The 25864-nt window shown below is 31.6% G+C and overlaps 1 protein-coding gene across 2 annotated transcripts in view; it reads left to right on the forward strand.

The window, feature by feature from the left end:
- Nucleotides 1-351: 351 nt before the first annotated feature.
- Nucleotides 352-25864, forward strand: part of LOC129227035 (heterogeneous nuclear ribonucleoprotein H-like) — a 47878-nt gene continuing 22365 nt past the window's right edge. For both annotated transcript variants that reach the window (XM_054861670.1, XM_054861671.1), the window contains exons 1-4: nucleotides 352-415; nucleotides 8005-8104; nucleotides 11329-11484; nucleotides 18553-18696. In XM_054861670.1, coding sequence (XP_054717645.1) covers nucleotides 8008-8104; nucleotides 11329-11484; nucleotides 18553-18696 — 397 coding nt within the window. In that variant the 5' untranslated portion in view covers nucleotides 352-415; nucleotides 8005-8007. The remainder of the gene's footprint in view (nucleotides 416-8004; nucleotides 8105-11328; nucleotides 11485-18552; nucleotides 18697-25864) is intronic.

Here is a 25864-nt window from a genome sequence, read left to right on the forward strand (position 1 = left end):
TTTTTTAACCTAAACAAAGGGTTTCTTTCCACTGTTTTCACATGTTCGGCTTTATTTACTGTACGTAGAGCACGCGATTCTGCATAGCGAAGAGCCAATCATACTTCATCATAACTATGCAGATTCGCGCTGTCTACGATCATGCCTAAAATTGCCATTTTTAAATACTGAACTTAAAATATGCATTCTTTAATGGGCATTTAACTAAAATTAAAGTGACTTAACTGTTCTGTTATTATTTTCTTTTGTTCTTTTTCAGCCTGAGATTCGTTCTATGTAGTATTGGTGTTTGCGCTATTTTTAGTAATAATTCTGTCACTTTTTTATCAACTCAACTCGGTTTCAGCTTTGGTTCAATCGAATTTCGGACCAGTGTCGTTTATTGAAATTGTAAATAAAATAATTATATTTTGAAGTAAGTTACAAATGGTTTCTTTGCCCTAATGATCTCTCTGTTGCCTGTACTAAATAGTTCATTTGCACATTTTGTCAAAATGTAGCTGATTAGTACCATATAGTTTTAGACGAAATCCGTTGATTAGTTCAATGTGGTTAAAGTTGTTCCGTTTGCTTTCGTGCTTACCGTGTCACGCAATTTTTTTAATGCATTTTAGCCTGCTTTCTTTTATTAGCGATTATAATCGAATGTTAATTAGTTGAATTTTTTGTACCGCAGCCTGAAAACACATTGTGAAGTCTGTCTTCAATGTCTTCGTGGTTTTCTTTACCAATGTTTGGATACTGTGGGTTCTCGTCCGCTTTACGTTAACTCGGAGTTTACATTAATATACAAAAAAATTTGAAAATCATGAATTATAGAATTTTTGAAGTGTCATTTTTTTACAGATGAGCATTTTATCATCTGATTTGGAATTAAATTTTAGAAAATGATCTACAATTTGCATGCTTTCATTCATCTTCTTCTTTACTTTTTAAACATTTAGCAGGGGTGCTCCCCCCCCCCTTCCTTAATATCGCAAAGATCCGATTCTTTAAAAATTTCAAAGCCACAGTCTGCGCCGAGACCTTCAGCTTTTCAAGTTGGCGAATTGCACTCGTGTCAGGAGTTTGACTATGAATGCCAACATAAAGACATAATATTATCTAAGCAAAACATCAACACTAGACATTGTACAGAATCTTATTTGATTTGTAAAGATATAAACTTGTTAAGAAGAATCCGATTGAAATATGTGTTACGATTAAATTAGAAGAAAATACAAGTCCTACTGCCGCTGCCACCCAAGGGGGGAAAAAAACAGATGAGAATATACCAAAGGCTCCTAAATATTAAATGCCTATCAGATTTGCTTTAAAAGTGATCCTCCGCCAGTACACAAACAACGCTGCCTGGCAGCAATTCATGAATGGCGTTGCTCTGAGAATGGATCCAAACAATTCACATCAAATCCTTAATTGGTTAATTTTAAAATCTAAATTTAGAAGTTAACCAATTGTGTTCTCCGGTCTTATTTTCTAATGCTTTCGAGCGAGAAATTGTTCTTACTGGGATCTTTTTTGCTCTATATTAAAAGCGAGAACACAATAGGCATTTAGTATTTAGAAGGCATTGGAATATACACAGCAATATAATTTTTTAAAGCTTTGAAGAGCACCCCTCCCCGGGGTCCGAACTTAGTTATGTAAAAATCTGTTCTTATCAGGGTTTGGTTTTGGACTGTCCAAAACTGGATTAGGACAGAACAGGTGGTTTTTACCTTCCAAAGCTCTCTGAAACTGTCCAAAACTATGCTAAAGCTCAAGAGGTGTAATCTGATCAATTTGTATTTACTGCAAAATTCGTAATGCATAAATATAGGTATTAATGAGTATTTGATAATATATTTTTCTACAAAATGTTCATTTAAAAAACATTTTACTTAGAAAATTGCCAATAACTATTACATAAAAACTCCTTATATAACAATTGGAGCAACTGGTAGAGTTGTGAAAGGAAATTCACTACACTACCGAAACAACTGATTTCAGTTCCAGTTATAACTCAAAGGAATGTTATTAAATGTGCAATATTTAGATGCAAAAAAAAAGCTTAAATTTTTTAAATGATTTTTGCAAATTTTACACGATGTTTAGCCTAAAATTATTTTTTAAATCATAGATTAAAGAACAAGAAATTGATGATTAAGCACTTATATTATAAAACTTGTGTTTTTCTTTTTTTTTGGTTCATATTTAAAATAGTACATTCTGTAACTTAAAAAAAATTGTAATTTATTGCATTTATGTCATTTATTGCACAAAACTATTGCATGCAAATTGAAATTTTTAATGAAGGATTTAATTTCTACGTAACTAATTAAAATCAGCTGCATAAATTAGCTACGGAACTAATGTCATATACCCCACCATTGGCGACTTTTCCTGTTGGCGCCAAGAAAACAATGTAGGACAACATTTGTCATGCATCGTTCTTAGCGATGCTTTTTTAGTGCCAACAAGGAAAAATTCAGATAAAAAAACATGATGAAAGCATTTCAGAACACAATATATATAAAAACAACATAAAACCACAAAAAAAAAACATCGCGAATATACGCTTCAAAAATACCAGAAACTAGAAAGTTTTTGTACACAAAGAACAATTACTAGAAAATATTTAAAATGCTTAAATTAAAAAATTATTATAACAGCTCACCAATGAAATATGTACCAATAGAAATAAAAGCTATTTTCCAGCATGCATTTCATCGAACAAAAACTTTTCTCATACTCTGCTAAAAAAAAGAGCAAAGCGATTCAAATTGCGATGTTTAAAGAGGAAAAAATCTCCAAAATCAATAACTATTTCAGCAAAAAAAAAAAACGCTTAGTTACTCATATTTCGATGTATGAAAATTGAAAAGTAGAAATGTCTCAACAGAACCATCCCAAACATAAACTATACAAAAATATTATACATTACTTCGCTATCCAGACATGCTTTCAAAATACCTATTATATTTTACATAAAATAACACCTTCGTATTTTTATAAAATGCTAGAGTCAACTTATTTTCAGAAATTCAGTACCTAAAGAAGGCATGATTATAGAATATGTCTAAATAATTCGTGGCATCGATTAGAATTAACTTTTAGAATAAAATAACCGTACTATTTTTGTAAAATTAATTGACATACAGTAAAAATCAAGTTAAAAACTGCAAGAAACCCTCAAGATTTTGTAAAAACAAAGAATTTCGGAAGTGAGAGTTTTTTTTTTAATTCTAAGAAAAAGAACTTACCTTTTTATGGTCTAAATCCTCACACTTAGTCTGAAACAAAACAACATTTACAATGGAATCTTATAGATACACACCAAGTTGGAGTTTACTTTTAATTAACTTTCAAGTTTGAAGAATCTGGCATTTTCTAATATTTCTTCATCAAAACACAACTACTGAATTTAAATTAACACAAAACAAGCTTTCCTGTAAGGTATATTGCACGAAAAACAAGAATCTCTCCTGCTTGAAACCAAGAACAAGTTTGAACAGATCTAAGATTGCCATCGGGTTGCCAAACACAGGTTAGTTTTGCTCGGAATGCCATACCTAAAATATTATCGCCTCATTGGCGAGAAAAATATTTCAATTTTGTGCAAAAAATCGGATGTTGCCAAATGGGGGGTTATATCACATCTGTACCTTAGTTACATATATGTTTATACTTGAATGTTCACATTGAATAAATATATTAAATAGTTTTTTAAAAGACGCAATTTGTTCTGTTTTTGATATTTTCTCGCAAAATATAGTTTTTCAAAAAATAGTTTTGGACACTTTCAGACATGAGTTTTGAACAGGATGGTAAAAACCTTGCCATCCCTGCTTTCATTTGCATACATGCATAAACATAGAGAAATTGGGTTACTATTATCAAAAAATAAAAAATAAAACAAACTCATGCAAACGCATAAAGTTGAAATTTTAATCAAGAATTCAACTTTTATGTAACTAAATTAAAATCAGCTGCATAAATAAGTTGAATGTTCTCATTGAATAAATGTTCAATATAAAACATTACTTTGATACATTTTATTCTGTTTTTTATTTCTCACAAAATAACAATTTTTCCAAAAATATAGTTTTGGACACAAGGGTTTCGGACAGGATAGTAAAACCAGGGTTTTTACTGTGGTTTTTACCGTAGTGTCCAAAACCTTGCCAACCCTGGTTCTTATATTAATTATATAAAGAATCTTCGGTGTGTACGTTTGTCACCATAAGACTTGTAAACGGCTGGACCATGGGTGCAAGACCTTCCGTTTCAGGACGGATTTCCGTCTTGGACAAAATTTCCGAGACGGAGGTTGGGACGGAAAGAAATTCGATGACTTTCTTTCAGTTTTTACTTAAAAAAAGAAAAATTGAGTGTTTGAAAAATATGCTTTAATATTACTGGACCGTTCCATAACCACGAATTCACATCGACATTCTCTCGGTTTTCCGCCATGTGCTTGTTTTGTTTGCAACGTGCTTTTCGACTCGCGCCGTTTGACTCTTTTTAGGAGTAGCTCTGTTATTTCCAACTCACTGCATTGCAGACCGAGGAGTTCCTCGTTATTCTCCCTGATTTTTCGAAATAATCGGCTCTAATTAAAAATTTAGCCTTTTCTCATGCTATTTTCGATCATCCTTTGGTTTTTTTCATTTCCGGGTTTTTTTTTTTTTTTTTTTTTGCAAACTTTACACGCCTAAATGAAAATTATGTACTTAAATATAGTTATGTTTTAAAATGTCTTAAAAGTTGAATCTGAATCACCGATTGAGAGCGATTGCTGACAAGATGAAATGTTTTCACCACAGCAAAGGGTGTCCACATACCAGGTAAAACGGAAACGATCAGGGATTTTGAAGATTTCAATGAAAATGGGAATTTTGGAAATAATCGAGGAGAAATTTCAAGCTGGTTGGAAACACAGATGCGCAATTCCTGCATTTTTTACAAAGATTTGAGGAATCACTAAATTTCAGTGTCATTGAATCTAACCCTCGCTAGAATGGAAATATGGGAGGGGGCGGGGAGAGAGAAAGGAAAGGAGAAAAATAACGGCAGCACTAATTTGCGAAAAAACGCTGCTTTTGCAAAGAGGGTTCGCAAATTAACTCACGATACTGAGGTCTTAAAACGTTGATATCTTGGACAATCTAAGAGGGGGGGGGGTGTTACTCCGGGTTTACAGTATAAAATATCGAAAAACTGAATTGAAAGCCATTTTTGAAGCTAGGAGTGGTTCGATATTTCTCCTCTGCAAACTCTTAAAAATTTAAAAGTCAAAAAGTTTTAGGCTGTTATCAATGATGTAAAAGTGGGGTGGGGGAGATTTAAAAAAAAATCAAAAACTGGAGTCTTAAAAACACTAATTTAGGCAATTTTTGGTGAATTTATGAGAGATGATTTTGTTGTTTTAACATGAAAATGTTTTGTAGCTGATGTATTAAAAACTATTTGAGGTTATAATTAAATGACTTGAGTGAAATGACATTTAGGACCCTCTCCCGAAAAGTATTTGAAATTGAAGTCTTAAAATTTTTAGGCTGTCTTTGGCAATGTCAAGAGGGAGGGAGGGGGCTCTTTTTTGGTGAAATTCCGAAACTGGAGTCTTAAAAGTGCAACTTTAGACCGTCTTAGGGTTCGGGGTTCCGCTTTCCCAAAAAATATTCAAAGCTGAAGTATTCAGAACTCAGCTTTAGGTAATCTTTAAAAGACTTAAAAGAGGGCATTCGAAGGCTTTCTCTCTCAATAAGTTTTAGAATTTAAATTCTTAAATCTTCGGTGATGAAAAGGGGAAATCGCAAATTTAAGTCAAATTTAGTGAACTTAGGGGAAGGAGTTCGGGGGGGGGGGGGGGGCTCTCTTCCCGAAAAATAGGCAAAAATTATGATATAGATTTTTTTTAAATGCCTTCGTTTACATCAATGATCATTGGTCAAAGAGACAAATTTTTAATGATCTCAGCCACCCCCAGAACAAAATCCTGGATTTGCCACTGGCTGAAATATTGCAATTTAAAGGATTAAAATTTAAATCGAACACAGATTCCAAAACTGGCATTGTTAAAATCTACAACATTAATGCACATAAATTTTTCCTTAAACCTGCATGTGGGCGAGGGGGGGGAGCTGAAAATATTTTCCGTCTTGAACACATCACCAAACTTGCACCCATGGGCTGGACCGATTTTGATCAAATTTTTTGCGTGTAATTAAGTTGTGGCAAGCATGGTTTCGAAGCGCGATGGATCGAATCAGAAACGTTACTGTTAATTAATTAATCTAAACATTGAATGGCAAAATCTCCCAAATGATTAATATTTATTTTAACCTATTATTGAGCAAGAATTGAAATAAATATTTAACCCATTGCCAAAGGACAATAAGAAAGCCAGCTCTGCTTTTTATAATGAAATTTCCTATTGTCATATGTCAACTGAGAATAGATAAAACGTAGAGAGTGAGAGTGAAGCCTTCAGTTCTTTAACGCAACGATTTTAGGTCCAGTGATATATTTTAAAGTAAGGTACTGCAAGGTTCACGCAAAACATGTATTCTGTCGTCGTAGTTGAACCATGTGACCGGATCGGTGCTTTAGGTTTTCTTAACTAAATGATCAGAAAGTACCATACTTAACAACTTTTGTTTCTCGATTGTAATCCATCTGAGTTTTGGCACCAATGTCAAGAATGCTTTAAAGATTATTTGATTAGACGAAACAAATTTTATTTTGGTTCAGATAAATTAAAACAGGGTAGTTCTGTACACAAAAGATCAGTGCAGTGGAAAATCTTTATCTTTGGTGGATAGAACAGATTAGGCAACATATGAAGCTTAAAAAGTTTTGGTGCAAAAGATCGAACACTAATCGGTTGGAGTTGGCTCTTACTGATCGACTGGATTACAGTAACGTGGTGGTTTGGCTATAAACAATAGAGCTGCGCAACCGTTTGTTTACATTTTAAAGATACTGTTTATGTAATTTATTCTATTTTTTGTTTATTTGGCGAAATATTTCAAATTGCAAAGAATTGTGTTTCGTTTTTAGAGTTTTTAGTCATTTTAGTTGAAGTATGTGTTTATTTTACATCGGAAGAGGGGGAGAGATGAGTGATTTTCAGAGAACTGTTTTTACCTTTATCATTTTCTAAATGATATCCTTTCGATTGTTTTATTCTTTTTCATATGGGGGACGTTGCAGTTGGATTTCCCGTTTGTTCTAAATGGGTAGTTAGATTTTTACACTTAATATCTGAGGACGCTTTTTATGTTTTGAGTATGGCTGAAAGAACAAACCATCAAGTACGAGAGAAAAAATAGTTAATAAAACAACTGCTCAGTGGGCATTAGATAAATCAAGTTGTAATAAATATACAAATTCTGACACCATAGCAGCTTAAAACATTTTTTTTTACTTCTTTTTTTCAACAGAACGGTTCAAACACTTGATAGTTTATTGAATTTTTTTAACTTTTCAATTTATAAAGTTTGAACAGAGCAATGTCTGTTGAGTCCTCTAGTTAATTATAAACTGTTACAAAATAAATTTGACGAGTTACAGAAATCAAATCTTGTCTGAAATCAATGGTGGAATCCGAATGGACTCGAACAGGAATGGATCAGAAAAAATTAATTGGGATAATTTTTGGTGTTTTGAACGAGGAAAGCTACTTCTAGGTTTGAAACAGAAAGGCTAATTTGGATAATGTATCTGTGTTGAAAAGGGAAAGAGTATGAATTGTGTATTATTTAAAATGCTTTAACGCTATTAAAAAAAACTAGTTATTTTTTGGAAAAATAATTTTTCTCCCCCAAAAAATGATTTTCTATCACCACCTCAAAAGCTCTGGAAATTTTACATCTGTAGTGTAATCTAGAATAAAACATCAAAACTTTCCTAATAACCTGTAAGTCTTTAGTAAAGAGAGAAACTTATATATTTTTTGCCAAAATGTTCTGTGTATGGAAAACATTTTCATTTCTGATTGATCTTAAATTGCTACTTTTTCAGAATATGTCAGCAGATGGAACAGAAGATGAAGGCTATGTTGTTCGTGTACGTGGCTTACCGTGGTCGGCTACTAAGGAAGAAATTCAGAAATTTTTTTCAGGTATTAATTTTCTGTATTGTTGTAGATTTCTCGTAATCTGATGCATATCTATCTGTTTTACAAGGATGATAATGCCAGGATTGAACCTTGTCCTTGATGTTGGTATTGTACATCAGCATAATTTTTTATCTGGTAATGATGCAGTCATTTAGTCTTACTAAAAATGTCGTGGTTAAATGTATTTATTGTCTTTTAACACCCACACAACCACTTAAAACAATTAAATTTAAGTCAAACACACTATAATGCTTGCTAATCAAATGCAAATTTAGAAGATGTTCACTCTTTTAATAGTGTGTAAAAGTTTTCTGTCTTCTACTAGTTTGATCTTTTCCAAATACTTTCATTTTTATTTCCAATACTCTGACTTGTCAACTTACCTTAAAAGCCTTTATTTTCACAAACCAAAATTTGCACAAAAATGAAGATGTTAAGGATTTTGCAAGCGAAAAGGTAAAATTTTGCCAGCCATTTTATATGAAAATATTTAATTTATTATTTAAAATCGATACATTCCACAAGGTCTGAATTTTGGCCTCGCAGGCTAAAAAGCAGGACTGCAAAAATAAGTAATTTTGCAGTATAATGTGGATTTAAATTATTCATGTGCTGAATATTCATTTGGTATTTGGTGTGCTGCATACTTGGCTAGCTAACCAAATAATTAGTTTGGTCGAATGATTTAATGTTCAGCAACTGAGTTGTAAACAATTTTCATCTTTGACCATTGGTAAACAAACACATTTTTTCATTTAAAGAATAAAACTTATAGTATAGTACCACAGTACAAAATGAATTCAAATTGTTACTTACAAATATTTTCCCACTGAAAATAAACTTAATACAAATACAAAAGTGACGACCAGCAACTGGCTCTGGGCCCAGCTAGACTGGTCCTAGTCAATTTACAATCCCCAGTGAAGATCAATGGCCCTCTTAAAACTATCTACTCCCTTGCTCATTACCACCTCTTCCGATAAACTGTTCCAAGGTTCCACTACCCTGCTATAATAATAATTTTTCCTAATACCTATGTTAGCCTGAGATTTAAATAGCTTAAAACAATGACCCCTTGTCCTGTTTTCAGTGCTAAACTTCAGTCCTGTAACATCTTTCATTTTAATAAATTTACACTTTCATTTTAAAAAATTACACTGAAGACTAAAGTATTAATTTGTAACCAAATTAATAGTCTTCAGAGGGCTTCCAAATTATTGTAGGCCTAGGACCTCCCTTTGAGTTAGTTGGGCCCTGTTCATTTCCTCGGTCTGTTGGAGTGGCTTGTTTTCCTGTAGTCACTGGACATGGTCTATTTGCAAAAACATCTGCATAGAATTGGAGTAAAGGATTCACCCTGTTGACTTCTGTGTCGCTAGGGTAAGATAGACAGTGATAATCTCAGGGGAAGTGCCCCATTATTTTTAAGCTTTTAAACAACTCTAAGGGTGCTAAATTTTTTTCATATTATTGTTCTACTTCTTCATCTTATTGGCAGGGTTCGTACAAGTCATGGAAATCCTGGAAAGTCATGGAAAAAAATTAAGCGAATTTCAGACCTGGAAAAGTCATGGAAAATTGAAATTTTTATTGAAAGTCATGGAAATTTATTTCAAGTCATGGAAAAATGTCTTGGACAAAGAGAAAGTAACGGTAATTTAAAAAGCATTAAAGAAATCTTGAATGATTTAACACTATATATAGTGCATAAAAGCTATTAAAAGCGAAAAATTGAACGATCCCAAAATCATATCTGAATTTTGAAATCTCATTGCATCCACTTCTGTCGCAGTCGCTTACCTTTTTTTGCGATGTGATTTTTCTGCTTGGACATCACTGATTTTGAATAAACTGTTATTTTCAACACTTCTTATGTTTCATATTCTGTAGTAGCGAACTTGCACATTCTTGGTTTTGCCACGCCCACTCAATAAAGGCAATTCAATTGCATCCAAGTTCAATTCCATCACTCGTAAGAACTTTATTGTTAAATTTATCAGAGTTTATCTTAATTTATTGAAGATTTTAGAAAATAAAGATCTTTAGTCAGACGATAGAATACAGAAAAAGAAGAATTCTAATACTCGAAAAGAGTAGTGCCCAACATACGGCCCGCAAAACTAATCCATGCGACCCACTGCTACGCTCAATGTCAGGAATCTAACATGTTCTGGAATTTCTGAATCTATTAATTTATATACACTAGAAAATGTGCAAATAAGTAAACAAAACAAGTATACTTTTAAATCAGAAGATTGAAGAAACCATTCAGTAATGAATCAAAAAAGATCTGGTTTAGAAACTTAAAAGAACTAAACAATGTGGCTTTACTTGAAAGAACCAAAATACTGTCAAGTTACGTGGATGATTAAATGCTCTGTTGACACTAAAAGGTAACTTTTGAAGCAAATTTATTGAAACTTCTGAAAAAATTTATTGATGACTCACTCATTCAACCTTTGTCCCATTCAATATCATTCTGCCTGTTCATTAAAAAAAAAGTTACATATTTAAGCATCATATTTTTTTCACTGCATTTTCACGTTACTTAAATTTATATAATGAACACAAATAAGAATAGTAAAGTAAGAAAAAAATAACGTCAAAAAAGCACAAATTGCAAGTAACAGCATCTTTTGTCGGATGTCTTTTCATCCATAAACTCATTATTTTTTGCATTGAAAAAGGCGTTCCCTGTAACGGCGAAACACTTGTCTGCTGTTATTGGCAATTTGTGCTTTTTTGACGTTGTTTTTTCTTACTTTACTGTTCAGCACAAAAGTATTTATTTGTCTTACAAATAAGAATAGTTTAGTTTTTTAAGTGTACACTTGTATTTTTTCCATTACGAGCAAGTGCTTCAATGAGGCTGTGGTATTCATATAGACGTTTTGTTAATGCTCATTTCCAAAAACTAGTAAGTTTGAGATTAAATAGTGCTATTTTCTTCATGTAACAGGGTCATGAAAATTTTCATTGGAGTCATGAAAAAGTCTTGGAAAAGTCATGGAATTTTGTCATTCAAATAGAGTATGAACCCTGTATTGGGCTGTTCATCGATTAATGGCAGAAATGCCACAGACAGGCATAAGATTTTTTTTTTTAAACTTTTTCTTCAAAAAGCTCTGAACTAAAAGTTGTAAAACATACCAAGTACCTACTCTTGTCAAGACTATGACTTACCAGTTTTTAGGGTTCAACTTTTTTTTTCTTGTTTTTGTGTTTAGAAGTAAATATAAAAAGTGGATCAGACGGCATTCACATGACTCTATCTCGAGAAGGTCGCCCCAGTGGAGAAGCCTACGTTGAAGTAGACGGAGAAGAGGACTTAGCAAAAGCTTTAGAAAAACATAATGATCACATGGGTCATCGATATATTGAAGGTATAAATATATTTAATTGGTTTAAGCATTCATGTTTCAAAAATTACTTTAAGTTATATTTCACTCTAGATAAACTTTTTAGTGTTGACTTTTGATCAAATTTTTCGAAACTTGTTGCCCTGCAGCAATGTATTTGTCTCAGAACCAGAGCATCCTGTGCAGTCATTGTCCCCCCGCATCCCTGCTTGTAAAAGTGAAGTAATTGTTAAGCGTTGCTTGACAGTAGTCGAATTTTTTGAAAGGATTTTTCTTGGTTTTTCTCTTTTTCAGTGCACAAATTTGGGGAAGACACCCTTAAAGCACTGGAAGATCAAATCAGAAAATAAACTTTGTCTGGTCCTCCCTTTATAGTCATTTAGGGTAACTTTGGGCCAGTTCAAACTTTCTTGTGATTTTTCAGCATTAAAATGAAATCTCCCCCCCCCCCCCCCAACTTGTAAAAACTCTTGAATTTACAAAATTATAATACACGTTAATTAAGTCAAGTAGGAGAATGTGGGGTTAAAGTAAAAAAGTTAAGACAACTTACTTTTTTAAAAACAGGTTGGAAATTTGTTCTGAAAATCATGGTACTTGTAGAAAGAACAATATACATTAAAACTCCTCCTAATGGACACCCCTCAAATGCAGACAATTTTTAATTCCTTGATTAAGGCAAATAACATTATTAAACCCCTGTCCTGTCCTGCAGACACACCTCTATTGCAGATCAAAAAATTTGTCCTGTTAGTGTCTGTATTAGAGGGATTTTACTGTAATAAGACTAAAACATGCATTCAAAAATTACTTAAAATTTTTGGCAGTAAATTCGTACATCCAAAAATAAGTGGAAATTTTTTCTTCTTTTTACTTTCTTCTATATCTAATATTTAGAAGAAAGTATTGGATTCATGCAAATTTTCGAGTTTCGAATTTTGCGAGTCAAACGTTTTGAGGAACTGTGCTCAGTCCATTTCGACCGTTTTTGGAAAATGTCTGTCTGTGTGTGTGTCACATATGTGTGTGACCAGTTTTTGGTGGCCGCTCTACAGCAAAAACTACCGCATGAAATCGAACGAAATTTGGTAAACATATGTGCCCTATATGATCTTGTACCCATTGGTTTTTGACGTGAATTCCTCGAAAGGGGATAGAGCAATGGGATGTTTCTTGAGTTATGCATGCCTGCTATTACCTAGGAAGTAACAGGTAGAATTAAACAAAATTTGGTCCATATGTTGTCCCTAACAGGTACAGGTGCTGATTCAATTTTGGTGTCAATAGCTCAAATGGGGGTTGAGCTATAGACTTTTTTGTCGTCAATTGTGACTGCTGTATCTTAAGAAATAATGAAGAGAATCAAACAATTTATCGACAAGTAGCCTTTACAGGGTATAAGAGATGAGTATATTTTGGCGTCAACAGCTGAAAAGAAGGTGGCACAATCAAACATTCTTTTTTTTCCATCGTGAGTGCCATATCTCAAAAAGTAATGCTGCATTCTGGATGAAATTTGGAATAAATATGAATCCACATGTAAACAGACGTTAGTTCAATTTTGGCGCCAATTGCTCCATGGGGGGCTGATTTTTTTTTTTGTGTTAATAAAAATAGCTTTATAATTGCAACAATAAGAAAGATAAATTGTAATAGACTGTCGTCTGCATATTTGGTATGATTTTAATTGTTAGAAAATGACCAGAAAATCATGTTGATTTTAACTTTTCAACTGTTGCCATCTTGTGTTTGTTAACAAATAGATGTTTGTAACTATTTTAAGCAAGGCTTTTAAAATAATTTTCAATTTTCATTCTTTGATTTGCTTTTGAGATAAATCGGGGAATTGGGATGGTCGTTAAGTTTTGGCGTGTGTAATTTTGTGTTTGTTGAAAAATATTGTTTACTCGTCAAGCATGGGTAAGGATTAGAATTAGAAGAAAGTTTCATGATGGCCACAACATACTAATTTCATGGGGCAATGTGAAAAATGAAATACTTTATTTAATTTTTGACCAAATAAATGAGGAAATAACGAATGAATGAAAAGAAATGAAACAATAAAGGAATAAATAAGTAAGGTAATTAGAGAAAAAAATTAGTTAATAAAATAGTGAATGAATAAGGAAATAACTAAGTGAATAAGTAAATAAGATAATTATTAAATGGAATGCAAATGAAATAAATAATGAAAGAATATGTAAGTGATTTGATAAAAGATTGAATAAGTAAATGAAATGAACTATTTCACTTTGCCCCACATGGACTTGACTAACTGTACAAAGCAGTTGAAATACAAATAAGCTTAAGCAAATAAGCAAATAAATACTGCAGTGTATTTATTTGCTATCAAACATATTAAGCAAATAAATACTGCAATGAATATTAGTAGGTATCAATTAGTATTTGAAATGGTAGTAACAAGAACTTTATCATTTAATAATAGGGTCATTCCATACAGATTCAACGGATGAGTGCGCTTGACCATTTTTAATTTTTTTGAAACTCATATCCCAAAAAGATGCATATGAATGATGTTTAAAACCACTTTTATTTTTTCTCTAACCCTTGATTTTTTAGAGGTCATCAAAAGTGATTTTCGCAGTCAAAAATGGGACTCTTAGACCTTTGCATTTTGGCCAAAATTTATTTGAATTACATTTTGGCAGTTAATTTTATGCTTGGATGTTGAAGTGCATAAAATGATAGTCTTACATGCTGAGTTACGTGGCTGTAACTTAATAATTAAAATAATGGCAATAGGCTAAAGTTCAAGGTCAAATGTAAAATTTTTACTCATATCAAAGGGGGATAACTCGCGTAGGGGATGGAAACACAAAATGAAATGCAGCAAAAACTAATCATTGGAACCATGCTAATAAGAATATGTAACTGTTGTTGTGTGTTTGCTTACCCTTTATTGGTTACAGCCCCTGAAAGATCAGAAAAATGACATTTTTCGACCCCTGTAAACCAAAAGGGGATGGAATTAAAAATAAAATTTCTTGGCCAAACTTCATTGCACTTTCTTAAATGACCTATACAATATATTATACTGTAAAAATATATTTTAAGTATAAAAAAAACTATTTTAATTTGATAACTTAGAAATATTTGGATATGAATGAGCAGTTCATACTTGATTGACAGCTTAAGTAGTTAACTTATAGACTATCTACACACACAAATTTTCAATACACACAAATATATGCTCTGTACATTAACATATCTAAATTGCCTTAAACATATGCAAAAGCATTATATATACAAAATTTAAATTTTAAGAAGTGCATTTTTTATTTCTTGTTTGAGTGTTGTTTTGAAAAAATGAACTCGCCTAGTAGTCACCTAGTAAGTTGTAATGGTGACTCAAGTATATGGCGTTTTGGAATGCTTTACCAAGGCACATTCATAATTTGATATTGAAAATGTACTAGGAGGAAGACAATGACAGGGGTTCTAAAGTTAGTGATCAACACAAGCTATGTAATAACTTTTTTGACTACAATGGACATTTTCTTTTGATAGTCTTTTTAGTAACACACTATTCTTTATATTGATTGCTAGGGGACAATAATTTTACAGTGATAGTATTTAAATACGGTGGCATAAATCAGTGATTAAATGTTGTATTGGGAATTTTATTTGCAGAGTCAAACCTTTCTCCCCTTTTCAGCTAGTTTAATATACTGAATGCTCACAAGGATACATGCAATGTTTAGTAGCAAAAAATGCAGAAGGTATACATCTCTGTAAGAATTAAAATGTAACTTCTAGTAGTTCTTTGCTAGCTAGTCTTATAGTATCAATTCTTTTTAGGGCTCTTCTGATTCCGTTACAATGTCCATTACTGTATGATATTGCATAGAAATGCCATTCAGCTCTCAAGTTGACATCCGTTTCGTGATTACATAAATTAAGAAAGTTCTTTCTATTTTTATTGTGTATTTGAGTAAAGTATTTCAGTACGCCACATGCTGTGTCACCACCAGAACTATAGTACTACTGTGTGAGTTCATTTTCTTAAAACTACACTGAAGCAAGAAATGAAAAATGCACCTTTTTTTTCCTTTCAACTATGTAGATAATGCTTTTGCACGTGTTTAGGCAAGTTACATAAGTTAATGTACAAAGCGTATGTTTGTATGTATTGAAAATTTGTGTGTGTAGATTGTCTATAAATTAACTACTTCAGCTGTCAATCATGTATGAACTGCTCATTTATGTCCAAATATTTCCAAGTTATCAAATTAAAATAGTTTTTTTTTTATACTTAAAATATGTTTTTACAGTATAATATATTGTATAGGTCATTTAGTATTACCAATCACCACATCACAGAAAAAATAAAGGGAGGAAAAATGTAAAGTTCCCGGATTCCTAAGAAAATAAGTTTTGATAGATGTATTTGCAGCTTGGTGTATGAATCACATGGTTTTTAAGAATTTATTTCTGCACTTCACAAAGGTGAAGATTACTAAGTGGATATCCTTACAGCTTTGCATCTCTCTAAAGCAGGATGGAATCAATTTTTTGAAGACCGTCAAGAATTGCTTACATCATGCTGATTTTAAAAAGCAAAAGGAAACGAAATCTTCTGCTGAAGTGATTGGTCATGCATTTCAAGATGAAATGCTGTAAAAAATTTCTAAGAAAATAAAATTGGATGAAGTGTTAAGCTTTGACAGTCATGCTAAAATCGATAATGATTTAAAATGTGTCAAACATCTGTCAGAAGATGAACCATCTCTTGATATTGTGCACAAAAACAAATTAATGATGAGCAGATGAAGAAGAAGAGGAAAGTTCCTGGTATGAAAAATGTTTCAAATGCTCAAGGGACTTTTAATTGTTTCTTTGAAAGGCAAGAAAAACACTATTTATCATTTATAACTGAAATGGAAAATCATGTGCTACAAATATCATGTGTGCTAAAAAGGTTCTGATTTTATCTTCAGAAAATAAATGATATGTAAGCCTGTAATAAATTTTTCCCTGTATTTTCCACTTTAAAGTGTGTATAACATTTTGTTACAATATTTTGTACCCATATTTTTTCAGAAAATCCTATGATAAAAAAAAACATTTGAGCATCTTACTGGAATTTTTGAAAAAGTGCCAATTTTATTGAAGCAACGGAATATGCATGATGCACGTTTATATATATTTTTTAATTCTACCTCTTATAACAAATACTGGTTATAAAGACCTTTTTCTGTGAGACAGAGATGGTAATTAAATTGAGTATCGACTGCATGTTTTCGATAAGCTAAATTTTTGACTGTGCTAAAGGTCAAGATTCACTGTCGCCGCTCGCCACGTTGCGACCTAAAAAAATGTCCTCAGGCCCTGTTGTTCCTAAGAAAAAAATCTTGGGATAAACAGGAATCATGCACAAACTCAAGAGGGTGAAAGAAAAAATAAATCGCTTTGAAGCATGCGCCTGAAGATTAACACATCAAGGAAGATCGTTTTTTGACCAGAACAGCAATACAGTTACGTCTTAAACATAGACGCCATATTTGGTCACTCACAAGATGGGGAAGTAGGCAAAGTACTTAAGTGCTTAAGTTTGCAAAAACAAAGCAGAATTTGATGTTTATGCAAATGCAAACTAAAACGCAAAATAGGCTATAAAGCATTTTATTTATTTTTTTATTATTTAAAAGTTTCCTTGAGAAATGAAAAATTTTGTATTTTAAATTCCATCTTATCCTTATTGCATTGGACGCTAATGTGCTAAAAGCTATAACAGTTCAATTAAATTGATGTTTAAGGAGGATTTTACACTTTATAATTATTTTTATGCTACAAATTCACTAACCTAAGTCTTAATTTTTAACGCAGTCACCATATTTGGTCACTTCCAAGATGGAAGTAGACAAGATTCTTTAAGTGCCTAAGTTTCCAAAAATAGAAGTGGGTGTCTATTGCAATATTGAACATTACACAATGTGCTGTATTTTTTTCTCCTGAATAATTAATTATTTTCTTGAAGAATGTAAAATTTTTTCCTTCAAATTTTATCTTCAGAATATTATTTTATACATATTGCTTAGACGCTAATGTGCTAAAAACTGACTCTTTCATCTAAATTATTGTTTTTTGAGGGGGTTTTAATTATTTAAATAACTTTCATATGTTAAATTTTTCACGTAGTCGCCATGTTTGGTCATTCGCAAGATGAAAGCAGACAAGACTTTAAATACCTAAGTTTCCAAAAACAGAATGGGATACCTACCTCAGTGCAAACTACTGAAAATAACATAAAAAGGGTCAGAAATTATGCTTTTAAAAACAAAATTAGTTATTTTCTGGAAAAGTGAAATTTTATCAGGAAATTGTATTTTTTGTACATTTCATCTGAAATGCAGTTTTCTGTTGACTTTTCATTGATTTATTCAGGCCCGGATCTATAAACTTTGTGCCCCCTTACAACAAAATCTGTAGGGCTCCTCCCCAGAGGCCAGCAGTATATATTTGTAACATTAATAAGTCTTAGTGCTAGTTTGTTTCCATTTTGTCTTCGATTTCTTGAGCCGTTGAGCCCCTTAAGGCTCGTAGGCCCTCCCGCATTGCGGGGTCTGCGGTTATGCGGATCCAGGCCTGGATTTATTTATCTATTTATTTTGGGGGAAAAATGCATGTTTATAGCTTTTAAAATGTAATTCTGTAAAATTCTATTTATCTGTTTTTTCATGAAAGTAGTAAAAACTCCTCTCTCATTTTGTAGTTCAATACCTGTCGACAGTGGTGGTCACCAAGTTTTTTGGGTCTAGTGGCCACTGGCCACTTAGAAATTTCCTGAATCTTGACCTTTAGATTGTGCAGATATGTATATATATACACATATATGTATGTGTAAAACAAAAATCTGGAATTAATTTTTTTTTTTTTTTTAATATAATTTTTAATTTGGTTTCTTCCATAATTTGTACTCATTCTGTTTACTTTCTGTACTTGGTTGGTGGAAATGTTTAAAATCCTCTTTCAGCTAGATTTTTTTTTCTTTTGTAAGTACTAATGCTGCTAATTAATTCAGAATTTAAAATTTGTTGTAAAAAAACAACTTCAAACTTACTTTCTTTATAGTCTTTAAATCAAAAAAGAGTGAAATGGACTGGGTTATTAAGCGCAGTGGTGCTCATCAAGAAGATTCACTCAATGATGGTTGTGTTCGGCTTCGTGGTTTACCGTTTGGCTGTTCAAAAGAAGAAATATCTCAATTCTTTTCAGGTAGACATACTGAAAAAAATTAATTTAATTTCAGAATAAAGTAAGATTTGGTTATTCTGTTATCATTAAATGTATCTGTTTATTTATTTTTTTTTTTGACATTATTGTTTCACATAGAAAACCAGTACACTAGAATTTTCATATACTGAAGTTTAACAGTTTTCATCATGTATCAGTTAAAGTGATATGCCTATGTGTTATCGTAAAATCACTTGAACTTGCTTTAAAAATGAGATATTCTAGCTAGCATTTATTTATTTATTTTTACCTCCATTTTGTTATTCGACGCATTAAAAACATGACTTTAAAAACTGAAATCATTTAGTTATTTTCTACAACGGTTGTTTGTATATTAGACAATTGTTTTCTTCAATTAAAAAAAAAAAAAAAAACTTTCTAATGCTATTTCCATTTTTATAGTAACTGTGGCAATGTCCATAATTAACTTTCAAGTGTTAAACATGTAAAATGATATATGTAACCAAACACTAAGTATTCTTTGCTTAGTACAAATGTAAAATCTTCCTAGTGAAAATATTTGCTTGATTGTAAAAATGCTGAGAGCCTGTCGCTTTACTGACAAATTCATTTACTGATTTGAAATTTTTAACAGCCAATTAACAATCATCCTGTTTCTTCCTGACATATTGATGAAATTAAAACTTAATGCTGAATGATTTGGAATAGAATGAAATTTGTTTTGGTAAAGCTTCGGTCTTTTCCAATTATTGCAGTGAAAATTCAGTATTGTCAAAGATGTGTTGGGAAAAAAAATTTTTGAAATAGGTTTCAACATCTATCCAAAATTTCAGCAAAGGAAGTACAGAAAGATCTGGCACATTATATTTTTTTACATTCTTCAGATCAGGAATGAAATACAGTGACCTCTCACTTATACACCGCCAAAGGGGACAACAAAATTTTCGCGCAAGGTGAAATCACAAGTGAAAAATCCAAAAATAAGCTTAAATGCAATAAATTAACAATAGTTATAGAAATACTTATAGTACACTACTAATACTAATGAATAAATATGCACATTTCCGTTTATGCATTGCAATTTAATAAAAACATAAACATTTTTATTTCATTTTCTTGCTCGAGAAATACAATAAAATGTACCTTTTTTTTTAAATGGTTTTTCTTGCTGCTTGCAATGTTTATCATCCCTTTTACCTAACTTATAATTCTTTTAAATCATTTTTTTAAGCCTTAAAGTTGTAGGTGACTTCAGTGAAGTAATAACAATAGTTTCAGTATAAAGATTTTGGGCCATGCCATGTTTTCGAAGGCCAAATTTTGGTTCTGTAGAGATATAATTTGAAAAATCCTTACTTGTTTTTGTAAAATTCTTTTGACATCCAAATTTTTATCATTGAACTTATTCTTGCCAAGTCTCACTAATTTCACTCATTTCAAAGTTTTCAGTTATGCATGTTGCAAAAAAGTCTAAGAATTGTCTCATCAATTCGTTTTATGCACGGTTTGAAAAATCCTGGGCTTGTATATTTTTACTCTTGTATTTATTAGGATTTCATGTAAAGCTGTTTTTCTTTCCAAAATGTATGGAAATTTAACTGTATTTCCTTAGAAATGATTTTTCAACTCTTTTGCCTGGTTTTGTCAGCACCATACGAATGCAGTAGAGTCTCAAAAATCCAAGTCTCAAATAATCGCTTTGAAGCTGTCAAAAGTTGGAAAAAACTGAGGAGCACCATAGCCAAAAAGAGGGATATGATGGGAGAAAACTGGTCATAGTTGAAAAGTGGGCTATTTTACTTAAGGATCAGCAAGAATGGTGTCTGGAGCATTTTGAGAGGGTTGTTTTTGCTGCACAGTTGTTAGTAAATAAATTAATGAACCTCATGTGAAACAAATTAATTTTTCAAATAGAATAAACTGACCATAATTAGAAATCATCTATATTTATGAATGTTCAGTAATTGCTGTGAAATATCAAGTAATTTTTATTTAAGTCCAAGGCATCCAAAATGAAGACTTTCATAGATTGTCACTGCCATTTTGAACCACTTCTCTTTTTTTTACCTTTTTAAGTGCCTAAAAAAAGAGAGAAATATCTTAAAATTCAAAGTTTTTTTCTTTTGTAAAATCTCCAATACATTATTGGACTGAACGAGAAGATATCTGAGGCTGACACCACATTGCTTCCTTTCATTCCTATGAAACATAGCCATTATTTATTAACTAAGAAATAATTTAAGTTTAAATCTGAAAGTGGGAATCTTATGCTATCATAAAACTTCTTTAAGTTTGTGCAGTAAAATAATAAAACGCTGCATCATGTAATAAGTGACTGAAAGAGACAGAACAAAGTCTCTACAGAACTTGTCAAAATGGACTGGTTACAGCTAAAACAATTTTTTTTTGGGGGGGGGGGGTGTCCACAAGTTTGTACACACATAAATGCATGCAGGCATCAACAAAAACTTGGAAAATTAAATTCATGGCTAGTGAAAATGGAAATTTTAGTTGAGAATTGAGTGGGAAATTTTCAATGAGTACAAAACTTTCAGTTCTTCTTTTGTCGGTTTAGTGATTATTATTAATTGCTAAGAATGGTTTGGATAATCCAAGTTTTCAGTAATCCTAGGTTGCGTCAACCCCAATCACCTTGGATTTTCAAGACTCATCTCTGGGTCATTCTCCAGAAAAAGTAACTTTTGAACACAAATATTTTTCAATATCAGAACCTTTTGTTTTCTTTTTTTTTTTTTTTTCATTCTTACATGAAAGTGTTACCTACATTTCTCAGTGTTACCTACTTTCTGGGCCATTGTTTATGGTTAACCATAAACAATGGCCCAGCTAAGTTCTAATTATTTTACTCGTAAATAAAATAATTAAAAAATGCCTTGTTCACGGAAATTTAAAAAAAGAAAAAACTTTTAATATTTAAAAATCAAGGCTAATTTAATATTAAAGTAGTAATTTTATTTATTGTGGAAACAATCAGCTATTTTAATGATTAGTAGAAATGTAATATTCAGCTCTCTTAAATAAAGTATGGCTTAATCAGTAGTTTCAAATGTATGTTAAAAATAGTATTTAGTAAATTTGAGGATATACTGGTAATTTATAATTTTGGTAGAATGTCGATTACTGATGTATTTCCCCTCCATCGGTTATTTTCACCTTAGAAATAATGATTGATAAGGTTTGTCACGGAGGTGAGATTCACAGAAGTGAGGATCTTTCCCTTAATATAGGCCTAATAGATACATTTTTCATGGAAAATTTTTTTCTTCATTGCTATAATCTGCACATGTTAACATATGAAAACATGTTCACTTTTTTTACATTAATTCACATCCCCGAAATTCAAGTTCACAGAGGTGAAAAGTTAGAATAACCACACTAAGTTTTAAAAGCAAAATCAATCTTCTTGTTTTTTGACAAAAATCTCAAAACTTCAACTGTATCTTCTGTATCATAGAAAATAAAATTTGATGAATTTTCATTACCTCCATGTCATTGAGGAATGGCATTTTGTGTTTGTGTAACCGAATTGAGAATTTATTGTGTGACATGACCCCTTGTCCTTCTAAAATGAACTAAAACACAATATTAAACAATAAAATGTACTTAAACAATTAGTATTTGAGACACTTGTGAAGGGAACAATAAATAAATAAGTATGTACTTTTAATGAAACTAGTTATTAAGCAACATAAGCAGTCACACAAAGTGTGTGACATGCCATGGAGGTGAGAATTCACATGTTGGGGATCAAAAATATACTACAATAAAAATAATTATTAAAAAATTGTTGGCAGGTTTAAATAGATATATTTTTGATGAAATTAAAAATCATTGTTAAATGAATTGTTCCTTAAAGTTTTTACTGTAAAAGGCCTATGACTTAAAAGTTAACACTTTTTGAAGAATGACCCCTCTACAATATAAAATCAAGATTTTAAGCACACTCAATTTTCTTAAGTGCTTAAATCCTTTTATATTGTTTTTTAACATGCTAAATCCCTATTACAGTTTTTTATGTTTTATTTGGTCCTTACAACATTGGAACTAATTCAACTGTTGTCCTCTATCACAAAAATTGAAAATTTTATACTCAAACTCTTAAATTATTTTCCTTCAATATTATATTATTAATTGCTTAAAAATTGTATTTAGTGTTGTTATCTTTTGTATAAATTTTGTTGTGTTGTATGTTATATGTATGTGTGATTGTTGAATTTGTCTTTTTTTATATATGCCTTTTACTTTTCTATAACTATTTTATATAAGTGTGTTATAGGTATTAACTTAAGTTGAGAAACTAAGCTCCATAGTCAAGAAGTTATTTAAATTACTTTATCATTTGATAAAAATATTTCTTAAATGTCTTACAACCATCTGTCATCGAGGAGTGTTTTCAAAAGGTGGAGGCTAGATACCCTTTCCCTAAGGTCAAGCTTTATGATAGCAAAAATTTTTAATTCCTCTTTAAGAACAGAAGGTTTCACAATTAGCATAATTAATGTAACTATTGTAAAGGATTGCAGGCCATGATTTATCCAGAATGCTTCTGGCTGTTGTTTCAGTTGATATATCTCTGGCTTTTTCGCAGCATTGCTTAGAAGACTCCTGAGGCCTGCATGGTGAAATGTCAGCCAAAAGCATCCTGTGTGGAAAGCAGACTACAAGCTCAAAAATAGTTGCTTTAATTTCCACAAGTTTTGCTTTTTTCTTTATGCTTTTATTTGCGCTTATTTCCTTTTAGCTTTTTCTTATTTTAAATTCTTATCTGTGACCCGAGTTAACAAACTTGATTACAGTAGTCCTCTGTTATACAACGCTGAGAAATAATAAAAGAAATAGTATAACTGAGGATATTAGAATTAATAATTCTTACAATCAAGTGATCTCCATGTGTGCATCTACAATAACTTATTCTTTTGTTACAGGCAGGGGTGGATCTAGAGGGGGGCCATGGCCCCTCCCAAAACCTTGTGAATGTAGGAATTTTTTTTAAAAGAAAAAAAAGAAAGAAAATATTATGAGGAAAATTTAAAAAATAACACATGAGTGTTACTTTAATAGAAATTTTAAGTTTTAAATGAGAGAGAATTTACATTCCTCTTCTTGAAACAAAACTATTTTATTTCTAAAATTTTGCTTCATCGTATACATCATTTCTTGACGCAAACGATGGACAATCTTAGGACACAAGGACGATCTATGGATGCTGCTGTTCTCTGAGCACACCTATACAAGATCAAAGAGAACCTAAATTTGTGTTTTATGGCTTTAATTTTGAAACTTTTCTGGAGGATTGCCCCTTATTCCTATGCTTCTCCATAAATGCCCTCGAAGGTAACTAAAAATTGATGTCCATTTCTTTAAAGCAATAAATTATAAATGAAAAATTTTTTATTACCAATCTTATCTTAAATTTTATAAATTCCCCCTATTTCTATTGTTATTTTTAAATTCTAAGTTGGCATAAAAATTTAAAGACGGGTATGGGCAGTATTTTTTTGGAAAAATCAATGATTTGGCACTGTTTGAAAAGTGACAGTTAGGACAAAAATCCAAAGTAAGTGTTTAATAATTCCAAATGGCCCCTTCCAAAATGATCGGCTAGATCCGCCACTGGTTACAGGGATGAGATTTTAATGATTTTTGCCAGAATTCCGGCTGTCTCAGTTGGTTTTTAACACCTTTTCTCCTTCTCTCCTATTTCTCTTAAAATCTGAAAAGATTCAGATCTCTCTTAACATTTTGGTCCCTGTTTTCTCATACTTTTGATTTTCCCCTCTCAAATCTTCATCCTCTGCAATTTTAACAAACACATCTTTTTCGGAAACATAACATGTCATCATCAAAAATGTACTTAGCCAAAGATTATATGCTTTAAGATTTCAATCCTTTTGCTTCCTGCAAATATTTCAATTGTTTTTAATGTTGGAAGATTTTTTAACATATGCCACCTTTTATCTGCTTGGTTAATTCATGATTTTAATTATTTATTTTACTAGTTTGCTCCTTCCATGCAAAATCAATCAAAAGAATGGTTCGACACCCTCAGTCTCAAATTTTAATGAAGCTTGGCATAGTTATTCTTTAGGTATAAAAAAATGCTTTTGGAGAACCTCAAATGGTTTAAGTTTTACTGTCTGTTAAAATTTTTGGGATTTCATGGTTTAGGTGATAAAAGGAGTCAACTGCAAGGTGTTCTTTTGATCCTGAAATAATATTATGAAAATTTTCATTGAATATAGAGTTCCACTCTTAGTGGAATATTAATAAAAAAGAAAAAGGTAACCAACCATTAAATATTAATTTATTTATTTTCAATTCTTGCTATACTAGGTAAGCTGCACATGAAGAAAAAAATTATTTTTTTCACTTTGTTATATTTTTTTTTTACTTTACAGACAAATCTAATTTTAAAAGTTATGTTTTCATTCTCAACACTATAAATTTAACTTTTTTAGAAAAGAATCATCTCTAAAATTATGGCCGTTTTCAGTGTGAAATTCTGGGGACAATGACAAGACATGAGCATAATTACAGACGATCGCTGGACAAATAAAATTGCCCCAATATCGCAGCGGGTCCAAACGATGCTTGAGGCATCTTAAAAGCATCTGGCGCATATTGTTATTTTTGAAAAGGGCGAGACGTACTTGGCAATGTAAAAGAAGGACAGGGCGCTGCGCCATTCAAAAATGGCCTAGCAGGAACACTAATCTAGTTTAATATGTAGTATTGCCATTCAACTGTTAAATAAATTTAAATTATAAATGGAAATTAATTTATTCCTGAAACAAAATTTACAATGGTTTAAATGGAAGCTTCATCTGGTACAAATTGGCTGTCCTTTGTTGTGCAACTCTATCCCGAAGTTTTCTTAAGATCATGAGTTCAGAGGAATCACACTGTTCCTGTTGTTCCAACCAAACAGGACCTTTTGAAAAACCTCCAAAAGCATCATTGTTACTTATCTTATTTATTCCAGAATCATTCTCATCTTCATCATCACCTTCTTCTTTTGGAGAATCAAGAAAATTCTGATCTAAAATATAGTGGTAGAAAAAGAGAACCAAATGAATAGCACGGAAATTTTGAATTCTGGCCAGATGCCTAACGTGACAGAGAACAGCAAACGGGTTTTCCCTCCTTTCCTTTTTACTGGAATAGAATT

Source organism: Uloborus diversus, chromosome 7, assembly GCF_026930045.1.
Source record: "Uloborus diversus isolate 005 chromosome 7, Udiv.v.3.1, whole genome shotgun sequence".
Lineage (NCBI taxonomy): Eukaryota > Metazoa > Arthropoda > Arachnida > Araneae > Uloboridae > Uloborus > Uloborus diversus.